Genomic DNA, 17848 nt, shown 5'->3' with positions numbered 1-17848 from the left:
TTCATGCATGGTAAGCATGCACTCTACCACTAGGCCATGTTCCCAGCCATTTTTATTTTTTCTGTTCTTCCTCTGGGAGGTTCAGAGTTGTAGGGCTTTCTGGCAACTGGTTTTATCCATGGCAAGGTCAGCATGTGTTATTGAGGCTAGTTACCATGTCTGATTGGATGGCTGGGCCAGGTTGATGGAAATCCTTGGTAATGCATTGGCGCCCTCTAGTGTTGAGAGCTAGCTACCTTTGGTCCTTCACTTTGCTGCCTGTGGGCCTGAGTTTCCCATGGTCTTTACTGCCAGGTGAAAAAGCATGTTCGCAGCTTCCATTCAGAAAAGATCTACCAGTGTACAGAGTGTGACAAGGCCTTCTGCCGTCCTGATAAGCTGCGACTCCACATGCTCCGGCATTCAGACCGCAAAGACTTCCTGTGTTCTACCTGTGGAAAGCAGTTTAAGGTACGTGTTCATAGCCACTGGAATAGAGTTAGGCCGAGGATAAGTGCCTGCTCATTTAATTCATGTATCACCATTTCTGTTGACCCGAATTGGGAAAAGCACTTTAGACCTTATGTTTGACTTACTTAGAAAAGCATTAGTACTTATGAATTGTTACTTATTTCTCAAAATAATTAATTAAAATCCCCAAACTAATGAATTAATAATGCAGATTCTAATAATGCACAGAAATGGAAGGACAAGGGGTAAATAAATGCAGCAGTGGTACTCAGTAGACACTGTGTTGAAAATGAACTATACAACTTGTGAGTGGGAATGGAAGAGAAAAACTGGGAAAGGGCAAATGAAAGGATGACATCGTCCAACAAGAAATGTATTTGTAGGGCTGGGAATATGGCCTAGTGGCAAAAGTGCTTGCCTCTTACACATGAAGCTCTTGGTTCGATTCCCCAGCACCACATATATAGAAAACGGCCAGAAGGGGCGGTGTGGCTCAGGTGGCAGAGTGCTAGCCTTGAGCGGGAAGAAGCCAGGGATGGTGCTCAGGCCCTGAGTCCAAGCCCAGGACTGGCCAAAAAAAAAAAAAAAAAAATGTATTTGTTACTTGATTTATGACATCACCATTATAATAACAATTTTAAAAAACAAAAAAATTAAAGAAACAATGCAAATCCTAAAAGAACCTAAATGTGGGCTGGGAATGTGGCTTAGCAGTAGAGTGCTTGCCAGGCATACATGAAGCCCTGGGTTTGATTCCTCAGTACCACATAAACAGAAAAAAACAGTAGTGCTGTGGTTCAAGTAGTAGAGTGCTAGCCTTGAGCAAAAGAAGCCCAGGGACAGTACCCAGGCCCTGAGTTCAAGCCCCAGGACTGACCAAAAAAAAAGAATCTAAATATATAGTAACTAGTAAAACTGAATTATCGTTGAGGTGTTTCTAAGAGACCAGTATATTTACTTAGCATTCAAGCCAAAGGGTGGATTTATTTTATTTATTTAGTATTGGTACTGGGGCATGAACTCAGGGTATGGGTGCTGTCCTTAGCCTTTTTTCTCAAGGCTGGCACTCTACCACTCAAGCCACAGCTGGTTCTGACTTTTGGTAGTTAATTAGAAATAAGGGTCTTGTGGTCTTTCCTGCCTGAGCTAGCTTCAGACTATGATCCTTAGATCTAAGCCTTCTGAGTAGCTTTGATTACAAGTGAGAGCCACCAGATGCCAAGCTGCAAAAGGATTTTTAGTGATGAACTTTTATTAAGCATCGGAATACACAACTGAGCCCCGCAGGCAACCAGAGTCTCATCTAATAGGAATGGAAAATGTGAAGGACACTGAGAAGGCCTAGATCACTTCGGAGAGAGGCAACAACTTCAAGCACTAAATAAAACATGATACAGGGCTGGGAATATGGCCTAGTGGTAGAGTGCTTGCCTCACATACATGAAGCCCCGGGTTCAATTCCCCAGCACCACATATATAGAAAAGGCCAGAAGTGTTGCTGTGGCTCAAGTGGTAGAGTGCTAGCCTTGAGCAAAAGGAAGCCAGGGACAGTGCTCAGTCCCTGAGTTAAAACAAAACACCACATGATACATAGTTGAGCATGTTGGTGCATACATGTGATCCCAGTTCTCAAGAGGCCGAGGAAAAAGGATAAAAATGTTTGAGGCCAGCCTGGCTTACCTACTAAACCTGAAAATCAGAAAAGGAAAATAAAGTATCAAAAACCTGCCTGGACTTAAGAAGCAACCAAAGAAAAGCCCACAGGAGACTCAGAGATCAGAGTTACATGAATGAATGTGAAAACGATCATATGCTTCCTTTGGAAATCAGGAGATTTTGCAACAATGTCATTGAGAGACACTACTGAATATGACTATGGCTTTGACTATCATAGATACTGTAAAAGAATCAGAATTGGATCTTTAGGAGGGTATATTTATATAGAATAACATTAAAAGCCTGGTGCCAGTGGCTCATGCCTGTAATCCTAGCTATTCAGGAGGCTGAGATTTGAGGATTGTGGTTCAAAGCCAGCCCAGGCAGTAAAGTCCGAGAGACTCTTCTGAGGCCTTGGACTCAGGGCCTGAGCACTGTCCCTGGCTTTTTTTTTTTTTTTTTTTTTTTTTTTTGCTCAAGGCTAGCACTCCACCACTTGAGCCACAGTGCCACTTCTGGCCGTTTTCTGTATATGTGGTGCTGGGGAATCAAACCCCAGGGCTTCATGTATATGAAGCAAGCACTCTTGCCACTAGGCCATATTCCCTGGCGCCCCCCCCCCCCCAGACTCTTATCTCCAATTAAACATCAAAAAAGCTGGAAGTGAAGCTGTGGCTCAAAGTGTTGGAACACTAGCCTTGAGCAAAAGAGCTCAGGACAGGGCCCAGGCCCCAAGTTAAAAAAAGAATGGCATCAAAGACATAGAAAGTAACTTTTAAAGCTCAAGTATTGTGGTTTGTTTGATATAAATTATTGTTCTGTTGGTTTATAGAACATAGTAGAATGATTTAAAGCTCTGTGAGCAACTCCAATGTGAAAAGTATAAGTTGATCTGGATTTTTCTTGGTTTTATAATGAAGGTATTTTGTGCTAAAGAGTGAACCTATTGCTTTATGCATGCTAAGTACCAGCTGTACTACCAAATTGTATGCTTAGCCCCATAAAAAAACGATTTTATATGAAAGGATCCCTGTCTTGGGATGCTAATTACTTGGGCAACCATTCATTCTATCCACTTAACACCCTTTGATTATCAGTTTTATGCTCGATATTATTTTAACACCAAGAGGTACTAAAAAAAAATCAACTTCCATCTTCTCCTTTCATTTCACCCAACATATTAGACAGAGTTCAATCAGGGAAGCAAAGCTGCTTGGCAGAGTAAGAGATTGTCGTAGAGGACTAAGTCAGTGTCTCAAAGGAGAAATGGGGGTGTCAGAACAGCCACCGGTGCACCTTCTGAAGCCATGGTCTGGGTGGGCAGATGGGAACTCACTTGCAGGGTGAGCATGGAGAAGAGCTGCTGTTGCCCACAGAAGCCCATGTGGCAGCATCCGATAGCAAGCCTGAGTTGGATTGGCAGGACTGGCAATCAGGAAGAGAGCCATGGCTGTGAGAGGAGGAGGCACTGGCCCCCTCCAGTCTGGGGCCAGCTTCTCTTATGGCTGATTCTAACTTTAACAATATGGGGAAGAAGATCCTACTTAAATCTAGTGTATCTGGCCAAATGGATAGACCTCAAAACTACCACAGACTTACAATGAATTTTTTTTTTTTGGCCAGTCCTGGGCCTTGGACTCAGGGCCTGAGCACTGTCCCTGGCTTCTTCCCGCTCAAGGCTAGCACTCTGCCATTTGAGCCACAGCGCCGCTTCTGGCCGTTTTCTGTATATGTGGTGCTGGGGAATCGAACCTAGGGCCTCGTGTATCCGAGGCAGGCACTCTTGCCACTAGGCTATATCCCCAGCCCACAATGAATTTTTTTTTAAGACTATAGTTGGGGTAATTTTCTAGAGAACAAATCTGATGTCCTGGCTCTTGTTTAAAGAAAAAATTCCTTTACAGGTCTTCATAAAGATAGATCCCACAGTTCTCATCACTGTGAGTTCTCATCACTGTGGGATCTATCTTTATGAAGACCTGTTACTGAAAAGACACTGCAAGGCCCAGCTCCTCATTGCCCATTTCCCTCCTCCACTTTGCACTCTGGCTACATTTCAGTGTAGGGTCCATTTCTCCTCTTCCTCCCTCTTCAACCCCGGCTTGAAAGAAGCTTTCACTCACCACCTAGCAAGCATCACACTTCATCTGGGCATTTTTGGTCTGTGAACTGTTTCTTTTATTAATTCCCATAGTACCTTTTGCTGATAACACGTATTACATTTGTCTGTCCTGCTAACTATAAATTCCATGAGGCCAGCAGAGAGAGATGAAAGATGATGATAGATACATAGATAAGACATTTTGACTTTAGAAAGCTAAGACTTTAGTTGAAAAATAAACATTAAAAACATTATTGAATTGGGGGCTAGGAATATGGCCCAGTGGTAGAGTACTTGCCTAGCATGCATAAAGCCCTGGGTTCGATTCCTCACTACCACATAAGCAGAAAAGCCGGAAGTGGGCTGTGGCTCAAGTGGTAGAGTGCTAGCCTTGAGCAAAAAGAAGCCAGGGACAGTGCACAGGCCCTGAGTTCAAGCCCCAGGAATGGCAATATATATATATATTGAATTGGCATTGTGGTGCATTCCTGTAATCCACTACTTGGAAGATGAGGCAGGAGGACCACAAGTGTGAGGTCAGCCATGGCTGCATAGTGAGAGCCTGTCTCCAAAATAAAATATTGATACTATAATAAAGGATAGTACTATGAGAACAGTTAAGTCCCATGTGGAGTATAGAGGAGAACTCATAGATTTTTGTTTTCAGCAGGAATTGAATGCAGGACCTCACAGATGCTAGTTAAGTGTTGTACTGTTTAGCTCTACTCCAAGCTCAAGATAGCAATTTTGAATTCACAAGGTTGAGGAAGAGTTTGCCAGTAGGGAAAAGGAAAGGAACGAGGACACCCCAAGAGAGGAAGCAGCGGGGACTGAAGCAGTAGCACATTCAGCAGATGAGATGGTGAGTGGTGGAATGGATGGAGGGTGTAGGAAGAGGTCAGTGAGGAGATGATGCCAATGAGATAAAGCCAGCTTGTAAGACTGATGAATTAGACTTACAATGAGGTGAGCCAGGGCCTTTTGAAAACTGGTCCTAAACTCAGGCGGAGGCTGTGAGGAGGAGGAGGGAGCAAAGCAAAGGCAGACAGTTGAAGGAGAACTCCAGGAGCTCGGGATGGATGAGTCAAGGCCGAGTGTGAGGGATTGAGATCTGTACTTCAGGAGGCTAGATGTCTGCAAGTATCACTGATGCCAAGAAGTTAGGTACTGGCATGAGGAGAAGTGGGTTGGGGGTACGGAATCTGATGTGTGAGATGCTAGAGTAGAAAGGCCTTGGCACCAAATACAGGCCCATTACTGCATCTGTGGTACACATTCATATGGTGCTTTGAGATTTAAGAAGTGATTAGGTTAGGGTGATTGGTCTGTTTAGTGGAAATCGAGGAAGAAAATTAGTGGATTCTGGTGATAAGGAGAAAGTGGCCAGGCAATGCAACTCTATCCCTGGATCTGCAGTAAAGAGGAATACTGTTATTTAGGGCAGTGTTCTTAGGCTAGATTTTGCTACAGACTGAGAAACTGAGTGTCCCAGGAGTGAGAGGGCCAGTGGGGTAGGGGGAAAGAGTAGATGTCTCCATTGTAGCCGAGGCAGGTGAGGGAGGGGTGTCTTGCATTGGAACTTAGTACTTGGCATGGTTCCTGATGCTCAGTAAGCACTGAAGAAAGCATTGGTTGAATAAATGCGCTGAAAACCTCAGTGGTTAAAGACAGTCCCTGTGCTGAAAGATGGGAAGGACTTCTTGCAGAAAGATTCCAAGTCTTTACAAAACTAAAGCAGTTTCAAACGACTTCCAAGAGCAGAGAATCCCACGGGATAAGGAAGTTAGCTTTTTCCCCCTCTTTTCATAAAATTATTATAAAGGCGATGTACAGAGAGGTTACAGTTTCTAAGTCAAGCAGTGAGTACATTTCATTTTGGATGATGTCACTCCCTCCTTCGCTCTCTCCCAGTTTTTCCCTCCAGTCTCCACCCACAAGTTGTATAGTTCATTTTCAGCATAGTATCTAGTAAGTATCACTGCTGTACTTGTTCACCCCCTGTCCCCCCATTTCTGTGCCCCACCTTGTCCCCCTAAAGACAGATAAATGAACAAATGAGACAAAAGGAAAATAAAACAAAAACAACGAAGAAAAAATGTCTTGTTTCCATTTTCTGGAGATCATTTTGATCGATACTATTTGATATGATCGGAGGCATATAGGCACCACATGGTGCCTTTGTGTTCCTCCCCTAAGAGTATCCTCCTTCCGTGGCATTTGAAGTTTTTTATTTCTATTCAGGATGACCTCTGCCTAATTTTCTCTCTGCAGACACGCACTAGCATGAATTACTAGATAATCAAGGCAGAAATAAAGCTGGGTGTAGTCTCAGCAACTTGAGGCTGAGGTGAGAGGATCACCTGAGCCCTGGATTGGGGGGCCAGTCTAGGCAACATAACCAGACCCCAGCTCAAAGACAAAAAAAGTTGCCCTGGTCCCTGTGCCCCGGTCCACATGTTCCATGGACAGTAGGCAGTGCAATTGCTGACTTGAGTTTCTGATGCCATACGGTGAGAAAATCAAATCCATTAGCTACAGGTTCTTACTGGATTTCATATGATATTTTAAAGTGCCATGTTCGTTCAAATCTGTGGGAATTGAGTATTGTACCATGGCTTTGTAAATCCAATGTTGCTGATCATTATCAGATTGTTGTGTGGTGGTTAATGTCAAACTTATCAATGTACTCTTTGTGTTCCTTACATAAAGCAGAGCCTTTCCTCTCAAATGGCCATTTACATTCAATGATGCAACCTTGTTAGTGATTCTGTGTGTGTGTGTGTGTGTGTGTGTGTGTGTGTGTGTGTGTGTGTTGAGAGGGTGAACTCAGGGCCTAGGTGCTGTTCCTGAGCTTTTTTTGCTCAAGGCTAGCTAGTACTCTACCACTTGAGCCACAGCTCCACTGCACTTTTTTTTTAAAATTAGTTAATTAGAAATAAGAGTTTCAGTCTTTTCTGCCCCAGGTGGCTTGGAACCGAGATTCTCAGATCTCAGCCTGAGTAGCTAGGATTACAGGTGTGGTGTGAGCCACTGGTGCCTGGCCTGTGAGTCTACTTTTGTCACATCTGTGATACCTGTGGTAACTGCTTGTTTCTATTTCTTGAAAAACAATTATTCTTTCCACTATACTATGCTCATCATTACCCCATTTCCAAAAAATTCTCTTCAAACAGCGAAAAGATAAACTCCGGGAACATATGCAAAGGATGCATAATCCCGAAAGGGAAGCTAAGAAAGCCGATCGCATCAGTCGCTCCAAGACCTTCAAACCTCGCATCACGTCTACGGACTATGACAGCTTCACCTTCAAGTGCCGCCTGTGTATGATGGGCTTTCGGCGCCGCGGCATGCTGGTCAGTGCTGCCTCTTGGCTCACCTTCTTTCTCTTATAACAGAGATGGCTTTGCTCTTGTGTTGTGTCAGTAAGTATAGTCATTGGCTGGGGAATAAAGTGGCACACAGTTGCCAGTTGGGAGTTCTCTGCTTCCCATTTCCCTTTGCCCTCCTGTTTCATCTTTTGGATACCCTTTTGTAAGAAGGCTTTTGTTTGTTGTTTCCTGGGGACTGAACCCAGGGCCTTCCACCTGCTAAGCACAAGCTCTACCACTAAGTCCTCCCTGACCTCTCACTGTTCATTGCCAGTTTTCCGCCCCTCCCCCCCCCCACTACTCAATCTCTTTGGTCTTGTTCTATTTTATTTCCCTTTTCTCTTTTGTGTTCCTGTGGAGAGAGGGTGTGTGTGTGTGTGTGTGTGTGTGTGTGTGTGTGTGTGCACACCAGTACTAGGACTTGATCAGGGCTGCATGCTCTTGGCTTTTTCACTCCAGGCTGGCACTCTCCCACTTGAGCCATACCTCCAGCTGCTTGTGTTCCTGATTATATCTGTTGGGGGCAGGCGGATCTTTGCCTCCTCCCTGACTTCTCTGTGAATGCCAGTACCTCTTTTTTTCTTCCAGTCAGGAAATGGCCATAGAAGGAAACTTCCCATCAAAGCAGGGTATGTGGTCCCAGGTTAGTGTAAACAGAATATAGCCAATTTACTGCTCTTGTCCTACTTTGATCTCCTTATAGTTGCAGAATACACATTAGCCAGGAGCTAGGAAGTCAGAACAACATTTAAAAGTCAGAGCCTTACTTTGTTTTGTATTTAATCAGCAGGATTAATCAAAGAAAAGCCAGTATAGTTTTCTTTTTTCCAGTAGGACTGTCAGCCAGAGACTTTTGATGGGACCCAGGTGACCCGCTTGATTTCAGTTGTTTGTGGAGTGAATTACTGTTACCTCCTGTTGACAGGAAGTGGTGTCACATGTGCCTGGCGGTGCTGATCCCGGACAAATGCTTTGCTGTGTGGGCTGTGCTTCAAAGCATTTCAGCTTCCAGCACTCTTATCCTAGGCATTTGTTTAGCTTCTCTAACAGGCCATCTTTCTCGTTTGTTCTTGTTTTTCCTTTAGGTAAACCACTTATCAAAGAGGCATCCAGACATGAAGATAGAAGAGGTGCCAGAGTTAACCCTACCCATCATCAAACCCAACCGTGATTACTTCTGTCAGTACTGTGATAAGGTAAAAGCAAAATACCCATTCTGGGGAGGCAAGCTGTGGGAGCGCTACACAGAGCCAGTTTGTTGGCATGCAAAAATCCACAGTCGGATCTTACAGTTACTCTTAGCAGATGGCTCCTTGCCTCACAGTAGTTTTCCATTCGCACAAAAAGCTAGACATGCAACTGCGTTTAAGCCCATTACCCCCCTTAAGAATTGGTTGACTTGGTTTTCTCACATTATGTCTTTTCTCTGTGACTTCGGCTACAAAAGAAGAGACTTATTTCCAAGAGCTTACAACACGAATTCACTCTTAAGTTCTTAAGCTGTCCAAGGAGAGCATGTCAAGCTGTAAAATCTGTAGTAGATGTGGGATTTCTAGGAGATTGGGTGGGATTTGAAAAAGTTTTGAGATACAGCACTCTAGTTGGATGATTGCATTCTTCTTCATCTTCATCTTCTTCCTTCTTCCTTTTTCTCACAAAAGAAAGAGAATACTGTTTGTTGTTCCTTTGTAATATTGTCCTTCTTTAGCATTGTTGCTCAGTCATCTTAAAAGTAAGAAGCAGGTTTTTGGGTTGTAGCTCATGCCTGTAATCCTAGCTACTCAGGAGCTGAGATCTGAGGATTGCAGTTCAAAGCCAGACTGGGCAGGAAAGTCTATGAGACTCTTTTCTCCCATTAACTACCAAGAAGCTGGAAGTGGAGCTGTGGCTCAAGTGGTAGAACACTAGCCTTGAGCAGAAAAGCTCAGGGGCAGTACTCAGACCCCAGGATGGGTACTAAAAAAAAAAGGAGGAAACAGGGTTTAAACTAGAGTCCTCACCTTAGGTGCTCGATGCCATTGAACTCAGAAGACTGTGGCTTCTAAAATTCAGTTACCTTGAAGACAGACAAAAGGTGAACTGGCCTCCAAATCAATTCTGTCTATCTACCTTTTAAACTTTTAGGTAAAGGAGTGTGTGTGTGTGTGTGTGTGTGTGTGTGTGCCTGTGTGTGTGTGTGTGTGTGTGTGTGTGTGTGTGTGTGTGTGTGTGTGTTGTCGGTCATGGGGCTTGAACTGGGCCTGGGCACTGCCCTGAGCTCTTCAGCTCAAGGCTAGCTCTCTACCAGGTGAGCCATTGTGCCACTTCCGGTTTTCTGGTGGTTAATTGGAGATAAGAGTTTCATGGACTTCCTTTCCCTGCTGGCTTTGAACCAAGATCCTCAGATCTCAGCCTCCTGAGTAGCTAGGATTACAGATGTGAGCCACCAGAGCTGGCTGTTTTTTTTTTTTAAATTAAATATAATTACTACTTATATATACAGAAAAAGTTTTAAAAAGATGCCTCTTAGGCCCATATTGTGTTCTTTCTTTCTTTCTTTTTTATTTGTTTTGTTTTGTTTTTTTGGCCAGTCCTGGGGCTTGGACTCAGGGCCTGAGCACTGTCCCTGGCTTCTTTTTTGCTCAAGGCTAGCACTCTGCCACTTGAGCCACAGCGCCCCTTCAGGCCATTTTCTGTATATGTGGTGCTGGGGAATCAAACCCAGGGTCTCATGTATATGAGGCAGGCACTCTTGCCACTAGGCCATATCCCCAGCCCTCTTTCTTATTTATTTATTTATTTATTTGTTTGTTTGTTTGTTTGTTTGTTTGTTTGCTTATTTATTTATTTATTTATTTATTTATTTATTTATTTATTTATTTATTTATTGCCAGTCCTGGGGCTTGAACTCAGGCCTGAGCACTGTCCCTGGCTTCTTTTTGCTCAAGGCTAGCACTCTGTCACTTGAACCACAGCACCACTTCTGGCCTTTTCTATATATGTGATAGTGCTGAAGATTCATGTGCCATATTCCCAGCCCTTGTATTGTGTTATTATTTATTTGTCTGTTTGTTTTCAGTCTTGGGACTTGAATTCAGGGCCTTGGGCACTGTCTTTGAGCTTTTGACAAGGCTAGCACTCTACTACTTTGAACCACAGCTCCACTTCCAGTTTTCTGGTGGTTAATTGGAGACAAGAGTCTTACGGACCTTCTTGCTCAGGCCAGCTTCAAACTGAAATCCTCAGAACTCAGCCTCTTGAGTAGCTAGGATTACAAGCATTAGCCATAGGCACCTGGCCACCCTTTGTTTTTTTTGAAGCAAGATCTTGTTATATAGCCCAGGCTGGCTTTGAACTCACACTCCTTCTGCATCCTCTTCCTTAGTGCTAGGATTACAGATGTGTTAATATTATAGTTTATCTGGGGTTATACCACTATTTTTTCCTCATTTCCTTAGGATGAAATTCTTAGTTGGCTTACATGAAGGCTGAAATGTAACCATTTTCATAGTAAAAAAATTTGAACTTGCAGGTTTATAAAAGTGCCAGTAAACGTAAAGCTCATATTCTGAAGAACCATCCAGGAGCTGAGCTGCCACCAAGCATTCGGAAACTTCGTCCTGCTGGTCCTGGCGAGCCAGACCCCATGCTAAGCACCCATACCCAGCTGACGGGCACCATCGCTACCCCTCCTGTGTGCTGCCCACACTGCTCGAAGCAGTACAGCAGCAAGGTATATGGCTTGCTTCCGACCAAATGATTCCAAAATCTTTACATAGCACTGTCTTCACGGAAGAGGGCTTCTCATCCAGATGACTTGAGTGGTTGCTTTTGAGATGGGGACTGAAAAGACCTAATCCTACTTCCAATAAATAGGGACCCCAACAGGGAATGGGAAGGGAATACTGTACATTCCTCAGAAATGGAGCCATCACCTAGTTTGAGCAATTCACTGTTCTTTGCCCTTAGCCTGCTGAAGAAATATTCTATGCCCATAATTTAGAAATTTAGTCTTCCCACTATGTAGAAACTAAAATGATAATTCTTGGAAGGATTATTTTTACGTGTGTGTGTGTGTGCGCGGTGCGCATGTGTGCATGTGCATGCACGTGCATTTGTGCGTGATTTTGATTTTTTTGAGACCAGATCTTGCTATCTCTATTGCCTAGGCTCTTTTAGACTTGCACTTCTCCTGCCTCAACCTGTAGTAATTGCACTGGATTTTTCTTTGATGTTTTTCAGACCAAGATGGTCCAACACATTCGAAAGAAACATCCTGAATATGCACAGCTCCCCAACACCATCCACACTCCCTTGACAACTGCTGTGATCAGCACTGCCCCTGCTGTTTTAACAACAGATAGTGCCACTGGAGAGACTGTGGTGGTAAGCATGGCGCAAGGAAGACCATTCCATTCCCTTCAGTGCCTAGGAGATGTCGAAACAGCAAAGCCATGTTGATCTAGCTATTGATTGGCTGCAGATGGCATCCTCATCCTTCAGTCTGCTACAGAAGGCTTTATGCTTTTAACTGCATCTCCTAGTCAATGCTTTTCGAAGCTCTCCCTCAAAGGAGTAGCAGGGAGTTTTCACTGGTGCTTTTTCATGCAATATTATCACGACCTTCAAGGAAGCTTCACTGGGTCAGAGACCGGGCACTCGGGGTTAATTTGTAGTTCCATGACCTGCCATTGTGACAAAGTAAATTTCAGTAAAACTTAAGAACATTGAAATGGACAAGGTGCAGGTAGCTAGTTCCTATAATCTTACTCAAAAGGCTGAGATCTGAGGATCAAAGTTCAAACCCAACATGGGCAAACAAGCCCGAGAGTTTCTTGTCTCCATTTAACCAGCAAAAAGCCAGATGTGAGCTACGTGCTGGTGGCTCATGCCTGTAATCCTAGGTACTCAGGAGGCTGAGATCTGAGGGTCACAGTTTGAAGCCAGCCTAGGCAGGAAAATCCTTGAGACTCTTGTTTCCAATTAACTATTAGAAAGCTGGAAGTGAAGCTGAAAGTAGTAGAGTGCTATCCTTGAGGAGAAAAGCTCAGGGAGGGGCTGGGAATATGGCTTGCATCACATGCATGAAACCCTGGGTTCAATTTCTCAGCATCACAGAAGTGGCACCGTGGCTCAAGTGGTAAGAGTACTACTAGCCTTGAGCAAAAAGAAGCCAGGGACAGTGCTCAGGCGACAGTGCTCAGGCCCTGAGTTCAAGCCCCAGGACCGACACACACACACACAAAACCAAAGAAAAGGAAAGCTCAGGGACAGTACCCAGGCCTTGAGTTCAAGCCCTACAACTGGCCCCCACCCCCCCAAAAAAAGCCAGAAGTGAAGCTATGGCTCAAGTGATAAGCACCATCCTCGAGTAAAAAAACTAAGAGAAAGTATGAGGCCCTGAGTTCAAGCCCCAGTATCAGAACACTGAAATTTCTACAAACAGTGATGCTACCAACTAATGTATACCATGTGATTTTTCTAGACAACAGATCTGCTAACCCAAGCAATGACAGAACTGTCCCAGACCCTCACAACAGATTATCGAACACCTCAGGGGGACTACCAGAGGATTCAGTATATTCCTGTGTCTCAGTCTGCATCTGGTCTCCAGCAACCTCAGCACATACAGCTTCAAGTGGTGCAGGTGGCCCCGGTACTGTATTATTTATCTCTCCGGACTTTTGTGAACGTTTTCCATTGGCCAGGATGGTAGAGTGGAGCAAGGCACTCAGGTCTCAGAGTTGGAGCTAGGCTGTACATATGGTGCTTCCACATGGAGGCTCTGTGCCTTGGGCATTACTGTAATACCATCTCTATTGCCCTCCCTAAGCTGAGGAGGGCTGGAGATTCAGTAGTATGTGAGACCTCTGTATGTCTTAGTCAGGAGATCTTATGTTCCAGTGTATTAGCCATCCTGTGCTCATACATCTCTAGCAGCATCTTTTTCTGCACCTCTTCTGAACCATTGTCCTTTAGCACCCTATTGACTCCTTGATAATGAGTCAGACAAAATTCCACATGCGCACCGAATTACTTATACCAGGCTGACAAGATAATTTTGACTGGGTGCTAGTGGCTCAAGTCTGGAGACTCATCTCTGGAGGCTGAGATCTAAGCATTGTGGTGTGAAGCCAGCCCAGGCAGGGAAGAGCCAGGTGAAAGGAGAGAGAGAGAGAGAGACAGACAGACAGAATAGAGACAGGAAGACAGAGAGACAGATAGACTGAGACTGAGATAGAGATAGACTGAGACCCAGATAGAGACAGAGACAGACAAAGAGACATTTTCAGGTCCTATTGCAAGAAATGGAGGTTAAAGACTCTGGGATGTTGTTTTTAGGTGAACTTTTTCTGGAAGGACTTCCTTTCACCTCATACATATTTGGTTGGTGTTTGTGTTTTCTCCTCCAGGCTACTTCCCCACACCAGTCTCAGCAGTCCACTGTGGATGTTGGCCAACTCCATGACCCTCAGACCTACACCCAGCACGCCATCCAGGTGCAGCACATCCAGGTGACAGAACCTGCCGCCGCGGCCCCACCACCATCCCAGGTACAGGTCTCTATAGACTGAGCTAGCTGGGCCTCAGGGACCACAGAGTTAATATTAATGACTCTTGAGATGAGGTCCTGATTCTCAGCGTCCTGCTGTTGCCTTCTTTTTTTGTATGTGTGCCCAGTACTGGGACTTGAACTTGGGGCCTGGGTACTGTCCCTGAACTCTTTTGCTCAGGACTAGCACTACACCACTTGAGCCACAACTCTACTTCTGGCTTTCATGTGGTTAATTGGAACTAAGAATCTCTCAGACTTTTCCTGGCTTCTAACTGGGATCTTCAGGCCTCAGCCTCCTAAGGAGCTAGGATTATAGGCATAAGCCACTGGTGCCTGGATATCTTCATTTTTTTATGTTGGTAATTGTACACATGTTTGCATTAAGCTATTAGTGCCCTTGTCCCAGAGGAGCCTTGGGATAACAACATTTTAGAAACAACACATGTCTTTCTTTCCATCCTAAATACAATCACTCAATTGTTTCTGTAATTGAAAACCGTAATTTTGTGGGGTACTTGTAAGATTGTGCATGATTGCATTTGTGTAATTGAATCTGTTACTGAAAAATATAGGTATGGGACTCCAAAGGAGGAAGAGATTCTGTTTAATAGCAAATCAAGAACACTTTTGTCTTCTGATCTTTGGATTAGGTCTTGAAGGACAGGTACAGTGGTGACATGATATTTGGAGAAGGCATTATGACCTAAATAGGGTCATATTGTGAGGGAAGACTCCAAAATGGGAGATTGTGTAGGATACTGCGTTATTCTCTGTAGGAAGAGGAAATCCTATATAGAAAGGTAATGAGGTGCTGGGTAATTAAATAGCAGATGAAGAAAGAGTGTAGCCTTTTATCCTGTAATTGGGAATCTGCCTCTCTAGTGCAGTCTTAATGTATCTGTGCTTAGCTCCACACCAGGCTGTGCTTATTCAGTCCCAGTGCAGTTGAATGGAAATGGTGACTGCTGGCTTGTTTCCACTTAGGTCAGAGATTAGCTTTGTGACATAATAGCACATTATTTCACTTCTCACTTTCTTTAATCTTTTTTTGCAAGTCCTAGGGCTTGAACTCAGGGCCTGAGCACTGTCCCTGAGCTTTTGCTCAAGACTAACACTCTACCACTTGAGCCACAGTGCCTCTTCTGGCTTTTTCTGTTTATGTGGTACTGAGGAATCGAGCTCAAGGCTTCATGCATCCTAGGCAAGCACTACCCCTAGGCTACATTCCCAGCCAGTTTTCTTTAATCTTACATATAATGGTGAAATATGGGTGCTAGGTCCAGCTAGTGCCATCCCAGCATCTTGGTGGATGATGAGTAATTTCTGAAATCTCTCAGAGGTGAAATCCTACCCCAACCCCCAGGTGATAGGTGGGCCTGAATTCCTAGAAGCCAATGGGTGGGGACCTGGGTCTACAGCTCCCTGTGGCTCTGACCCCTGCCCATGACCCTGTTTAGGCCACCTCTGCAGTCTTTGCACCATGCCTGGTGTCTCTTGACTCTCCTTAGGTCACCATGGCATCCCTCTTAACCTGGTTTGTTGAGATAGGTTTACTAGCCTCATGGCTCAGTTTCCTAACAGTAGTAAGTGTGTTTGAGGCTGCAAGTTTTGAGGGGACATGTATTCACTTGCAGTCACTGGCTTTCAAATAAAAACTCCCAATTCAACCTCTCAAAATATGGTTTCTCTGTAGCTCACAATCAAGTTTTCGTATAACAACATAAGCTGTTGTACTTTACTCATTTCTCTTTTTAGCAAGTTTGCTGAAATTAATTCTTTGAATTTTTTTTTATAAATAATCCTTTGAAAATGAATCAGAATGTCAGGTGCTAGTTGCTGTTTATGAATTCTATGCTTATATCTATATTATTCCTTTAGCTGAGATACTTTCTTTAGGTTCCCGTGAGTCTTAAGTCTGTTGGAATTTCATCTGGTCCTGGGTTTGCTTTGTCTTTCTCCCTAGGTAGCTGGGCAGCCATTAAGTCCTTCTGCCCAGCCAGCGCAGGGGCTCAGCCCCTCCCACATCCAAGGCAGCTCTTCCACACCAGGGCAGGCTCTGCAGCAGCCCCAGCAACAGCAGCCCCAGCAACAGCAACAGAACACCTCAGTGCAACACACATACCTCCCTAATGCCTGGAATTCCTTCCGTGGCTACTGTGAGTAAGGGAAAGGATGGGGTAATGGGTGGGCAGTCCTTAGCCACATGCTTTAATGTCATCAACCTTATCATCGATTTTTAGATTGAAGTACCAGTTGATCACTTTTGACACATTGTGGCATAGTATGTATGTACATATTTTTGTGTGTGTGTGTGCTAGTATATGGGACTTGAATTCAAGGCCCTCAGGCTCTTGCTTAGCTTTCGTTGCTCAAGGTTGGCACTCTACACTCCAGCCATTCCTCTACTTCTGGTTTGGGGCTGATTAATTGGATAAGAGTCTCTTAGCTTTGTCTTCCCTGGCTGGCTTCAAACCTTGCTTCTCAGATCTCAGCCTCTTGAGTAGCTGGAATTACAGGTGTGAGCCACTGGCACCTGGCACTATTGGTTTCTTTTTGGAGGACTCATTTCTACTGCAATTGGTCCTCGGCTCTGTTATGTGGATTTGCTGTGGAGTCAGGCTCATGCTTTATCATTTTAGTTCTTTTTATAGTCTGTTCCCCTAAGTATTGTTGGTGAAAATGAGGGCTGAGTCTAGTTTTCAGTCAGAAAGACTCTCTCACTTACAGCAATAAATGCTGATAGAAACCTGGTAAATATACTGACATAATATCCAGATTAATTCCTGTGAAACAAAGGGGAATGATGAAGATATCTGTGGTAATAAAAGTATGAATTAGCATACTAATATGACAAAAAGATTCTAGAACTGGATATTTATGTGTATGTGCTAGTATTGGTGCTTGAACTCAGGGCCTGGGGTGTCATTTCTTAGCTTTTTCACTCAGGCTGAGGCACTCTCTACCACTTGAGCCACAGCTCCACCTGTTTTTTTTTTTGTTGTTGTTGTGTGTGTTTCTTTTGTCAGTCCTGGGGCTTGAACTAAGGGCCTGAGCACTGTCCCTGGCTTCTTTTTGCTCAAGGCTAGCATGCTACCACTTGAGCCACAGTGCCACTCCTGCCTTTTTCTGTTTATGTGGTACTGAGGAATTGAACCCAGGGCTTTGTGCCTGCTAGGCAAACACTGTACCTCTAAGCCACATTCCCAGCCCCTACCCCTCCCCTTAGCCCCATTTTTAAAACAGTATTTGGTGGATTTTTGTTGTTGTTGTTGCCAGTCCTGGAGCTTGGACTCAGGGCCTGAGCACTATCCCTGGCTTCTTTTTACTCAAGGCTAGCACTCTACCACTTAAGCCGCAGCGCCACTTCTGGCCTTTTCTATATATATGGTGCTGAGGAATTGAACCCAGGGCTTCATGTATGGGAGGCAAACACTACCACTAGGGCATATTCCCAGCCCATTTGGTGGATTTTGTTTATGCTGTCTTCATAGATTAGATTGAAGTACCACATGGTCATTTTTGATACATTGTGGCTATATGTATTTTTGAGCTAGTACTGGTTCTTCAATTATCACTTTTAAAAATACAACATCATCACAACATAATACTATACTGTATCTAAAAATGAATGACAATTATTTCCTCTCTCAAATATCCTCCAAATATCCAGTCAGCATTCATTTTTCTGAGAAAACATCTTTAAATGGTTGCTTTGCTCAAATTGAGTTCTACATAAGG

At 44.1% G+C, this 17848-nt stretch overlaps 1 protein-coding gene across 5 annotated transcripts in view; it reads left to right on the top strand.

Annotated features, from left to right (window-relative positions):
- The window catches only part of Prdm10 (PR/SET domain 10), a 94927-nt gene that overhangs the window by 71913 nt on the left and 5166 nt on the right, over window positions 1-17848 (top strand). For all 5 annotated transcript variants that reach the window (XM_048343608.1, XM_048343607.1, XM_048343610.1 and 2 more), the window contains 8 exons: window positions 295-450; window positions 7381-7560; window positions 8661-8771; window positions 11087-11287; window positions 11797-11940; window positions 13040-13210; window positions 13968-14108; window positions 16074-16266. In XM_048343608.1, coding sequence (XP_048199565.1) covers window positions 295-450; window positions 7381-7560; window positions 8661-8771; window positions 11087-11287; window positions 11797-11940; window positions 13040-13210; window positions 13968-14108; window positions 16074-16266 — 1297 coding nt within the window. The remainder of the gene's footprint in view (window positions 1-294; window positions 451-7380; window positions 7561-8660; window positions 8772-11086; window positions 11288-11796; window positions 11941-13039; window positions 13211-13967; window positions 14109-16073; window positions 16267-17848) is intronic.

The sequence above is a fragment of the Perognathus longimembris genome, chromosome 3 (genome assembly GCF_023159225.1).
Source record: "Perognathus longimembris pacificus isolate PPM17 chromosome 3, ASM2315922v1, whole genome shotgun sequence".
NCBI lineage: Eukaryota > Metazoa > Chordata > Mammalia > Rodentia > Heteromyidae > Perognathus > Perognathus longimembris.
The sequence above is the reverse complement of the archived record's forward strand: the minus strand, read 5'-3'. Positions and strand labels throughout refer to the sequence as shown.